Below are 10,900 nucleotides of genomic sequence, written 5' to 3' on the forward strand. Positions count from 1 at the left end.
TTGACACTTAGAAGCATCATGGTCTAGCTTTGTCTTAACATCTTAAGGACCCTGGGACACTGTGTGGGGCCTTGCTTCCTGGTGAGGGGGTGGAAGGTGCCTCCACCTCCTGGTCATTGGCAGTGGTCACTGGATAAACCTGTTACAGGGAAGCATGGGTAGACATGTACAAAGAAGACACTTGGCTGTCTCTGTCCTCTCCTCCAGCTGACAGTAAGCATTGACTCAGCTATAACATAGCAGACAGTCAGCCGTGCTAGCAGAGCATGGAGCATCATCCTGGATTACTGTGTCATCCCTGGTGACTGCATGGACCAGAACCACTCACCACCTTGCTGCTCCCCATAAAGGGAAAGAAATCTGCATAAGAGGTGTTGGGGAGAGGAGAGAGCTTTACGTTTATCAATAGGAAGGAGTTCTGGGCAAGTTTTGGTGCAGACATAGGATGAAAACCACACAGCTGTTTATCTTAAATGAGGAAGCTCTGTATATTGTGATTTAGAATAATTTAAATACACATCAAAGGAAGAAAGCAAAACGCAGAGGAAGGTACAGTGTATAGGAGTATCTGCATGAACACTTAGCAGGTTGGAAGTGTCTACTTACACAACATGTGTACGAGGTACACAAGTTTGTACCAGGAGTACTAGTGACCTGCATAAAAAGTCGGTAATCAGCAAACAAGACCATGGAAGTGGAGAAAACCACTGAGTGGAGCCTGTGGGTGGTCTGACAGTGGAAAACAGCATGGTTTCTGCCTTCCTCCTCCTGAAACCCCCACTGAAATGACATACAGGGATAAAAATCCACACAAAGTCAGAGTCAGGGAGAGAGGCAGGAGGGGGCAGGCCTACTAAAGGAAACTCTGACCCTTATGCTGACCCTGACGGTGAACTTGAGCCAGGTCCTGGAACCCTGTACAGCACACAGTGGGGGCCTGCAGAGCCTGTGTTGCCCCCACACAGCCACGTGTGCAAACACCAGTGTCAACCCTGTCTGCCATCTGCACAGTTGTCCTTGTGATCAGCTGAGTGTGTTACTTTACCTGTGGAGCAGAACTGAGTGTCTGTCTACAAAGTGAGATGCAACTAGAAAAGAGACATTTTCATCCAGTGAGGTTTGGAGACATGGAAAGCAATCAGATACACACCAAATAGGCCAGAAAATGACAAATGTGAACAAGAAACCCAAAGAAGTGGGTTAGGAGGCATTCAGAGGTATCCAAACCCAAGCAATGTCCCTGGGAAGGTGGGGAGCAGCAGACAGTTGAGGATGAGGAGCCAGCAGGGGCAGCAACATATTGGATGTCCCAGGGGCGTGGGGTGGAAAGCCCAGCAGAGGTAAGGCTGCGGGGGCAGAACCTCCAGGTGCAGGGCAGAGGAGAGACCAGTCATAGTCTGTCACAGGACGGGGTGACACTGTGACAGTTTACTTACCTGGCATCTTGGTCATCTGAACCCTGTGTGGGTGAGCTGAATGCAGAATTATGGAGGGATAACTGTGAAAGCCCAGTGGCCTCCTGCTGCTCAGTACCAGGCATGATCTCTGGACCCCCAGGCCAGCTTTCCATGCTCTATCTGCTGCTCTGGCCAGTTCAGCCTGCAGCCTCCTTGGCTGGGAGAGGCAAGAGGCTGTGGCACCCAGGGTTGCCCTTTTGTCTCCAGGGAGAGGCAGGAGTTGTCTACACTGACTAGACAAGGCAAGGAGAAAGTGATGACAAGAAAGTGGGAATGAGCTGCCTTTGCCTCCACCCTTTCAGAGAGAGGACAGCAGAGCCCTAGGCCAGCAGGCTCTGTACCCTGTGTTCCCTGCCTTTGATGGGACATTCAGTGTCCTTTCGTTGAAACTGCAGCCTCTGATGTCAGGACCTTGGCTGTTATGTCACGCATGTTGGACAGGGCTGCTGGAGACAAGATAGGGCTCCAGGCAGCATGCTGAGTGTATCACACAGTAGTGGGTCTGAGTGTGCTTCCTGCTGCCTCAGCACCAGCAGAGTCAGCAGTGGGAGGAAGAATCTCTGAGACACCGGTGCTCCACACTCTGCGAGGGTATGAGGCTACAAAGGCCAGCGGCCTCTTACCAGCATCTCTGGGGAGTGTGCAAAGGGTGAATGGGAGTCAAATGCATGCAAGGCTGATACCTACCTCTGCGGCCCTTGGCTGCTGTCTCTTGTCCCACCTCCCATTTCACAGTGGGGCTGACCATGAGCACCTGTGCTTAGCTCTGGGGCTCTCTTGGACCTTGTGTGTCCGATCACACACATCCTGTCTCAGGCTGGGGAATGCCCTGTGTCCATCTCTAGACCCTCAAGGCCCAGGCTATCCCCAGAGGTCCTCATTCTGTGGTTGCCTTTGAGTGGGTGGCAGGACTCTGTGAGGTGACAGAACTGTACCCCAAGAAAGATGGCACTCTCTCCACTTGAGCAATGGTCACAGTCCTGGGCTCACTGCCCCCCAGGTCCTTACAGGTGGAGCTGGATGGGAAATGGACTTGAAGGGGGCATCTTGACCAGTCCACCTGGCTGGGAGGACTGGAGGAAGGCAGGGAGTGCCACATAGCCATTGTGCACAACATTCCCATGGCATGGTGCAAACCAGAGCCTTGGAGCAGGCTTGTGCATATATAGGATATGAGTCTAAATAATGGCTCTTTAACAAGTAGCTCACAGAATTCCTAATAATTTAGTGGTTGTGTTTCATGAGCCAAACCATCCAGTACATCAACAACTCACTAGCTTGTTGTGGGTCCTAAATCAATTTTTAAAAATTAAGTAAACAGGCTGGGTACAGTGGCTCATGCCTACAGTCCTGGCTAGTTGGGAGATTGAACTGGGGATCACAAGTTCAATGGCCAGCCCAGACCATTTTGTGAGACCTTGAAGACACAGCTCAGGGTAGAGTTGAATTCATTCAATCCCCAGTACTGCAAAATGTAAAATAACTAAATAAATCAGAGTAGCATGAGTGAAGCTAGAGTAGAATGTCAATTATCAGGCCATGTCACAGTTGTGCAAGAGGAGGGACTACCTCATGCACTCTGTACCTGCAGTGCAGTCACTCCCTGGGGCCCCGTCAGCAGCTGGAGCTTTGCCAGGGTCATGGCCGGAGGAGTTTTGTGGTCATGTTGCCAGCTCCCAACTGCATGGAGGGTTCCTGCCGCTAAGCTATGGGGCGTTGGGTGCTCACAGGACCACGTGGTTTCCTGACCTCGCCTTCCTCCCAACCTCCGGGGCTACACCCTGCCAGGTGAGGGAGTAAACACGGCCATGCCCTTCCTGTGTGAGGGCTTGCGGTTTCCCCATGAGGGCTGTGAGCAGCACTACCTTACCAAGTTTTTGTTTTGAGATGATTGTGGACTTGCTTGCAGTTGTGAAGAATGAGAGAGGTTCCTGGGCCTTTGACTCTATGTCCCCAGGGACATCCTGCAAAACTGCAAGGAGTCACCTGGCTAAGGCTACACAAGCCACATGTGTGCAGGAGTGTGTGTGTGTGTGTGTGTGTGTGTGTGAGAGCATATGAACATGTGTGAGCATAAGGGTATGAGTATGTGAGTGTGTGTGTGAGCATGTGTGTATCTAGACTGGTGCCCTTCAACACAAGTGCACATCCAAGTCACAACAGGGCATTAGCTACCCTCAAGGTCCTTTCTTGACCCTGTCCACAGCAGCTGCCCATCCTCCCCTCCCCTCCTATGGCATGCTGTCATATGGAGACTCTTTTGCACATGGATCGCACAGCAGTGGCCTCCGGGGCCGTCTCTTACCACTCGGCCTCCACTGAACCCCAGGTGTCCGTGTCTGACCTGCCTTGCTGTTTGGGGTCCACTGCTGTCCATTTGGTCACTTGCTTGTGGAAGAAGGCCCTGAGGTGTGTCCAGCTCTGTTCAGCATGAGAATATCTTCTCCCTGCAGGGGAGAAAAAGACCCTGGGATGAGCTTGCAATGAGAGGCCCAAAGGTCTTGGCTGGCCTTCCTCTGACTGGGTAGGACAGGGCCAGAGAGGACAGGGTGCTGGGCCCACTTGCCCAGAACCTTTGCTGTGTGTAGAGGAAGCTGGGCCTGGAGGGGTCACCAGCTTCCTGGTGACAACATGGCCCTGGGCACACAGAGACTGTTCAGTGCACATTGGCTTCTCTTGGGCCCTGGCAAAAGGCCTATGATTCCCAGATACTGTGATTCTGAGTCTCCAGGATGGCAAGGTACTCTGTGCCCACTGTAATGAGGCTCATGAACCATCGCCTGCGGGAAGCACTGCCCACTGATAGAGACGCCCATCACTGGAAGGAATGACAAGCGATTTGAGTAGTGTTATACGACAGAGTGCAGCCAACAGAGTGTCCTGCAGGGGCTTTTCTTACAGAGATCTACTGGTTCCCCGGTGCCCTTTCACTGGGGCTGCCTCAGGGTGACACATGTGGCCCATGGCACCCTGTGCTAGTCCTGGCAGACTTGCCATGTGGAGCTGTCCTCTTTCTCCTCTGTAGGACTCCACCCCCAGGCCGGGAGAGGCGGCTGCTTGAGCAGCGTGGGAGGCAGTGCCAGATCCAGGAGTGATGAGGCCATGTAACTGATAGGCCTCCCAAAACACCTGGCCTAAGAGCATGGCTCCACATCTCCTACCTATGTCTGAGGCTCTCCCTGTGTCTCTCCCTGGCCTCACCCTTACAGCTGCACCTGGCACAAGCAGAGGGAGGGCAGTGCAGGGCAGGGCAGTGGGACAGTAGCAACGAGTGCCTGGGTGCCAGCTGCCCATGGGGTGGGCAGGAAAAATCTATAAATAAATGAATCATCAACCAAGCAAACTGTACATCCAGTGTACCACACTGCATGTGAATATTGATAAGACTGTAGGGTGTTTGGTTTGTTACACTGGATCTGTCCATCAAAGGGTTTATGGAAGGATCTACTCTCACCAGCCATTGACCACATCCATTTTGCCTGATTTCATCAATGCTTAGGAAAAATTTGAGACTTCCTGTTGCACTGATGGCTGCTTCTCCAGCATTCTGGACCTGGGGAGGGTGTTCTTCGACTTGATGAAGGAACTGATCAGGATCTGGGGGCTGATAGGATACTTCCTTGGCTCCAGAGTCCCTGGGCCCTCAGCCTGTGTGGGCCTCTGATGTGGGAACTGGAGTGCTGGAAGGGCCTCAAGAGTAATTTTCGGTTTCCTTTTAAACTCTTTTTGGGATAATTTCATGGAGATTTTAGATGGAAATAAAAATACATACTGCCTATCATTGCTAGGAAGGTAAGGCTTAGAGTCTAGTTAATTGCTTGTTCAGCAATTTCAAAATTGCAGAAACTCCTGGATATTTGGCTACTTAGAGTCAATAGTAACAAGTTAACTCCACTGTGATAAGAACCATGCAGTCATCCTGAGAAAAGGCTCTCCGGGCCCATAGCCATAGCAGTGGTGTCCAGTGCAGCCACAGACACACCCACTATACAGCTGGAGGCTTCTTTCCCATTAACCGGTGGGCACATGGGATGAGCAGACAGTGCCCCCTAGAACCTATATGTTTCCTAGGAGGGTGGCCAGGTATGGGCTACTCTGGCAGTGCCACATGATGAAGCCATCATCACTCAAATGGCAATGTCTGTCGGGTACACAGCCCTGGCCTTCTTTCAGTCCAGGCACACAGCACCTGGGCAAGTTGTGGAGAAGGTGAGAGGTATGGCCCCTGTACCAAAGAGGACTAGGATGTGAATGGACACACAGGCCTAAGGTGCCCAGGTCTTGTGATGCACTGGGGCCTTTCTACCAACAACACAAAACATCTGGACAAGCAACATCCAGGAGAAGCCAAGAGCAGCCTGCTCACCCCCGAGCTTCTCCCAGCTGTGGCCCAGACAGCTGCCTCATGAGAAAGACTGTCCCTAGCATGCTACCTGCTCAGCTCCTGGGCTCTGTGGTGTCTTTCTGCGTGGTCCATCAGGGAGCTGGAAAGCTGCTTTCCTTGTATGATGTTTCCAGTTTTTCAAGAAGCAACATAAGAAACGACTCCATTCATCTGAGAAGCACCTGCTGATATACTACGTTCCAGGCACTACAAGTGCCATTTGAGAGTGAAGATAGCTTCCCCTGACTTGTTGAGCATTCTTTCTGAATTCTCTAAAAGTTTTTTCTGTTGCTTTGTTGACCAAAATATTGTCTTTTCTGAAAAACTGGTATACTTCTCATTTTATTAGATTATGATTTGTATAAGATATCTCTACATATTCTTTTTCAAGTTGGCTCTCAGGAATCTCAGAGCTGAGCTTTCTGTTTATGGCAGTAGCGTTTCATAACTTAGATGACTTATATCATGATTTTTCCTTTAGTCCTTATGGTGCCCTTTAAAATACTGGTCATTATTTTATGTTTGCCTCAAATCCTTTGAAAGTAAGCTGATCAGATATGGACAATATATGATGCAATAATGCTGTTTCAGGAATAAGCAAATATCTACTTGCTAGTGGATTAATAGTTCTCAAGGAATATTTTTGAGAGGACAATTATATTACAGAGAACAAAGAGTGAATTATGAAAGAAAATCACTTTCTAATAACTCACCACCTTTTTCTCAACCCCTGGGTATTTTCCTATCTCTTATTGCTGCAGCTGTGTGGGAAGCTCTATTTCAGAGGACTGAGGATGCATATCTGAGCGGGCAGGTGGCTGTGCAGTTCTGTGTGGGTAATGTGTGCTGCTCAGCCTTGCAGCTTTACAAGGAGGAGGGGACACCTGCCTTCTACTGTATCTGGTTAGGCCCTCAGGACAAGTGACAGGGGCTGCACAGGAGCTGAGTCTGGCGCCAGGTGATAGGCTCACGCTCCATCAGGTCTGCTTGGTGTTCCTGTGCATGGCATGAGTGTTTCACCTTCATCTGTGGTACAGCAGGGATGACTGGGACTCCAGCATGTCTGACCTGATGGCCCTTGCAGTGAGTGCAACAATAAATCCCCAAGATGCAGCTGTCCTGTTACCCATGCACCAAGGTGATGTAGGCCCAGTTGCTGGCTGGAGACCAAAGAGGGTCTGATCCAACATTGCAGAGGTCCTGGGCATGGCATCATGCTCTGACCCTACTCAGGTGGGATCCCAGTGGTGCCATCTGCAGCTGTGACAGGGAGCACTGGGCCTGTCAACCCTTTTGGTGGGTGTCACAGGACCCAGCTCAGGATGATCACTTGATGGCCCATAGCTGGCTCTCCTTTGCTAGAACCCAGAGCTGTAAGAGAGATTTTGGGCCGTAGTGCATGTCTCTCTGCAGCACTGGCTGGCTGGCTCGGGTCCACAGGTCCTCCCCACACTGTGAACTTCAGTTCTGTTCTGGGATCTGCCTTCTGCATTCCCTGAAGAGAGGGCAGAGCAGTAAATCCAGTGCTATACTACACTGCCGCCAGAACATAGGGCACCTACCATGTCTATGGCTTCCTTCCCCTATTGCCTGTGTAGATTCAATTGCTTGCCTTTTGTTTATAGAGAATGTCCTGACACACCTGGAATTGCTGGAGCCTTGAAAACATCACCGATGTGCAGAGCCTAGGAATCTCCATGTACTCAATCTCTGCTGAGTGCTGGTTTTATTGCAGCCTTGAGGAGCTGCCAGCCTCCTGCTCAGCCAGTGCTGTGGGCCAAGCTGAGGTGGTTGAGGACTCTGTGGCCCTGCAGTGAGCCCATGTAGGAGGGCTGCACTGTGACCTGCAAACTGCCCTGATTCTTTCAGAGGGGCAGGGAAAATGAGCCCATGGGCAGGAAACTGGGTGTCTGTCCTGGCACTGCAGCTGCCACAGGTTAGGCCTCAGTTCAGTGGTTGGCAATCTCTTCTGGTTTGCTGGAGGTGGGCTGGTGAAGGAGACAATCTCTTGGGTATTTCAGGGCAGCAAGGTCCTCTGTCCCCCAGAAAGCATTATTGCTTCTATGTTTCTGTCTTGGCACCCCACTTGGCCTTCCCATTGGGATGGTTGTTAGCACACATTCCAAAAGACCAACATGCAGTTCTGACAGCTGCCGAGTGTTCCCACACAGACTTACATGAAGTGCAGAGGGAAGTGGTCTCTCAATGAGTCCCTGGATGGAGGGGACACACTACAAGTCAGTCAGGTAAGGGCCAGATTGGTGGCTGGGCCTCATAAATCTAACAGAGGTCTCTAGGAAGTGCTGTAATCCCAGGCCCTGAGTCCAATAGTCCTTAAAACATCTAAGTAGTAGCCAGGTGTGATGGTGCACACTGGTAATCCTAGCACTCTGGGAGATTAAGGCAGGAGGATCCAAAGTTCTACTACTGCCAAGGCAACTTAGTGACACCCTGGGTAATAAAGAAGTATAAGGGCTGGGGTTATAGCTCAGTACAAAGGCTCAGGGTTCAATCCCCAGCCCACAGAATAATAATACTAAAACTACAACTAATAATGTTTAAAGTGATTCTTTTCCCTCGTGCTTTTCCCTGGGTAAATAGTTGAATGGCTAGAGGGCCTTTGGGGAGCCCACACAGCTCCCTCACATAGAAATCTGTGGCAAGCACAGTTCTCAGAGGCCCAGTCATCAGGGTCTGAGTTCAGGAGCTGATCTGCTCTGGAAACTGGGCAAGGATTGTGGATTTTTAATGAGAAAACTTTTCTTTAGCTTCCTTATATTCACATTTGATCTCCTTTGGTTTTATAAATTAAACTAAACCCAGTCTTGCTGGCTGACTCCTGACCTTGCCTCTGGGATCATCTTGCTTATGTGACACCTCTGCAGCTCTGCAGTTGGGGGGACCTCTGGCCACCCCTGTGGTTTGGGTGCTTATGGGGGTAACTACACCACCTTGGTGCTGACAGATGTCACCATCTGTCCTCTCTCAGTTCACTCTGTCTCATTGAGATGAGACAGCATCTCTGTGGTAGCCCTGTTCTACCTTGACTAGCACTGCTTTGTCCTTGGAGTGTCCTGGGAGTGTTCCTGAAGCCTGGCCAGCCTAGACCCAGTCTGAGGGGCCTGCCTACTCCACAGTGCCATTTACCCTCCTCTGCTGTCTGCCATGACAACTTGGTACTCTTACTTCACTGAATATGGGACATGGTTTTTAAAAGCTTCAGAAGGCCATGCTAGTAGCATGGGTACAAGGTCCCGTAACATGGTGGATGTGCCTAGGTCACTGAGCTAATCTGATCTACTCTGTATTTGCCTTTTTTCAGATCCCAAATCTGCAGTGGGGCTACTGGTACTCTGTCCTCTGCCCACCAGACACTGCTGCAGCTGGGTGACACGGCTGTTTGGGAAGTGGCAAAGGCCGACACCTCAGGAGTGTTTTCAGGGACAGGGAAGAAGGAACCTCCCAAGGCCCACAATTTGAGAGGAATCTGTGAGTCAAGAGTTCTGCGAGTGTTAATCCAAATGACTGGGACCCAAACCTCAAGTTCTCCCTTCTTTTGGTCCAGGACCTTGACCACTGTGTGGCAGCCTTTGGTGCGTGGGCACCCAGCCTTCTCCTGAGCTCCATTATCTTTACCATCAAAGCCTGGCCTGACCCACAGCACTTTGTCTCAAGTTTAGGGACAACAGTATCTTCACGTCGTACAGAGATCAAGCGCCGTTTGTTACAACTCCTTTCACTCGGTGATCTTTTCTTTGTCTTGCCCTCAGCGGGAGCTGCCATTCCACACTTTGAGGAATCAGTTTCCCTAAATGCCAATGCCTTTCCTCCCACAGGACCCCACCTGCTCCCCTGCCGCACCCTGCTCAGGGAATCACCCTCCGCAGCCACCTGGCCTCATAAGGGTTCCAGACCTGGGTGCAGGGTCACGAGGAAGCTGCGGGGTTAGAGGAAGGGCAGAGCAGCGGCTGGCCTGCCTGTCCTCTGCAGAGCTGAGGAGTGGGGCCACTGTTTCAGGTTGTCCATGTGGAGGGAGGGTCGGGTGGGGTAAGGAAGGGTCCGCGGGTGCTCCGCACCACTGCCCAGGAGCCCAGGGCCGCCATCGAGGAGACGACGCGTCTCTAACCTGGTTAAATCCCGCGGGCACGCGGAAGGCCCTGGGGATGGGCCTGGGGCGCAGAGGGGCAGCGGGGTAGGGGCGAGGTGTCAGCTGACCCCAGCTCTCCTTCGCCTCCGGCTCTGCTCGCTCTGTAGAGGCTCCTTAGGGGCTGAGACTGGGCGGGGAACTTGTTCTTGTTCTATGGTTATGTTTGATGTTGCTTTTCAAATTTCGAAAGCAAGTTTTCCCATGGAACCTGTAGTTATCCCAAGCTGTTGCGAGACTTTCCTTTGTCTCCCCGCTAGAGAAGTCTGCGGATAGGGGTCGTACGCGGCAGCAGCGGGGCTCCAAGAGAACGCTCGGGCCAGCCCGCAGGGCGCCAGGCCGAGCCGAGATCACTGCCTAGGGGCCATCCGACCGCTGGGCAGGCCAGCGTCCTTCGCCCGGCGTCTCCGGCTGAGTTCTTTCCCATCCCGCCTCTGCGGCAGACTCCGCCCCTTCAAGGATCGGCCAATGGGGAGCTGGGCCTGATGGCGGGGGTGGGGGGTGGGGAGGTAGGGGGTGGGGGCGCCATACCCCCCTACTTTTGGTACCTCGACCAATAGAGGGGTGGGGGGGGACACAGGGTGGAGGTTCCAACCGCCGCCCACGCCCTCGGCCAATGGGCGGATGTGTGGGCGGGGCCCGAGGCGCGGGCGCTGGACAGCTGCAGGGGAGCGCGCGGGCCTGCAGCGCGGCTCTTGCTCCGCTGCCGGGATCTGCCTCTCCGCCCCCGGCCTTTCGGGCTCCGCCTTCCCGCCGTGCTCCGCAGCCCCTGCCGCCAGGGCCCGCTACCCAGGTCCGGCGCGCTCCGGCCAAGTCTCGCCCGCTCCTACGGGTGCGGGCGCAGGCGTGGGTGCAGCATGGCGGTGGAGGAAGAGGGTCTCCGGGTCTTCCAGAGCGTGAGGATCAAGATTGGTG

The 10,900-nt window shown here is 52.6% G+C and overlaps 1 protein-coding gene across 3 annotated transcripts in view; it reads left to right on the forward strand.

The window, feature by feature from the left end:
* Positions 1-10,586: 10,586 nt before the first annotated feature.
* The window catches only part of Rasa3 (RAS p21 protein activator 3), an 84,373-nt gene continuing 84,059 nt past the window's right edge, over positions 10,587-10,900 (forward strand). For 2 of the 3 annotated variants that reach the window (XM_013515439.1, XM_013515445.1), the window contains exon 1: positions 10,587-10,897. In XM_013515439.1, the coding sequence (XP_013370893.1) occupies positions 10,602-10,897 (296 nt within the window). In that variant the 5' untranslated portion in view covers positions 10,587-10,601. The remainder of the gene's footprint in view (positions 10,898-10,900) is intronic. The other variant, XM_005373923.2, reaches the window with a different exon arrangement.

Source organism: Chinchilla lanigera, unplaced genomic scaffold (genome assembly GCF_000276665.1).
Source record: "Chinchilla lanigera isolate Chin_1 unplaced genomic scaffold, ChiLan1.0 scaffold00003, whole genome shotgun sequence".
Taxonomy (NCBI): Eukaryota; Metazoa; Chordata; class Mammalia; order Rodentia; family Chinchillidae; genus Chinchilla; species Chinchilla lanigera.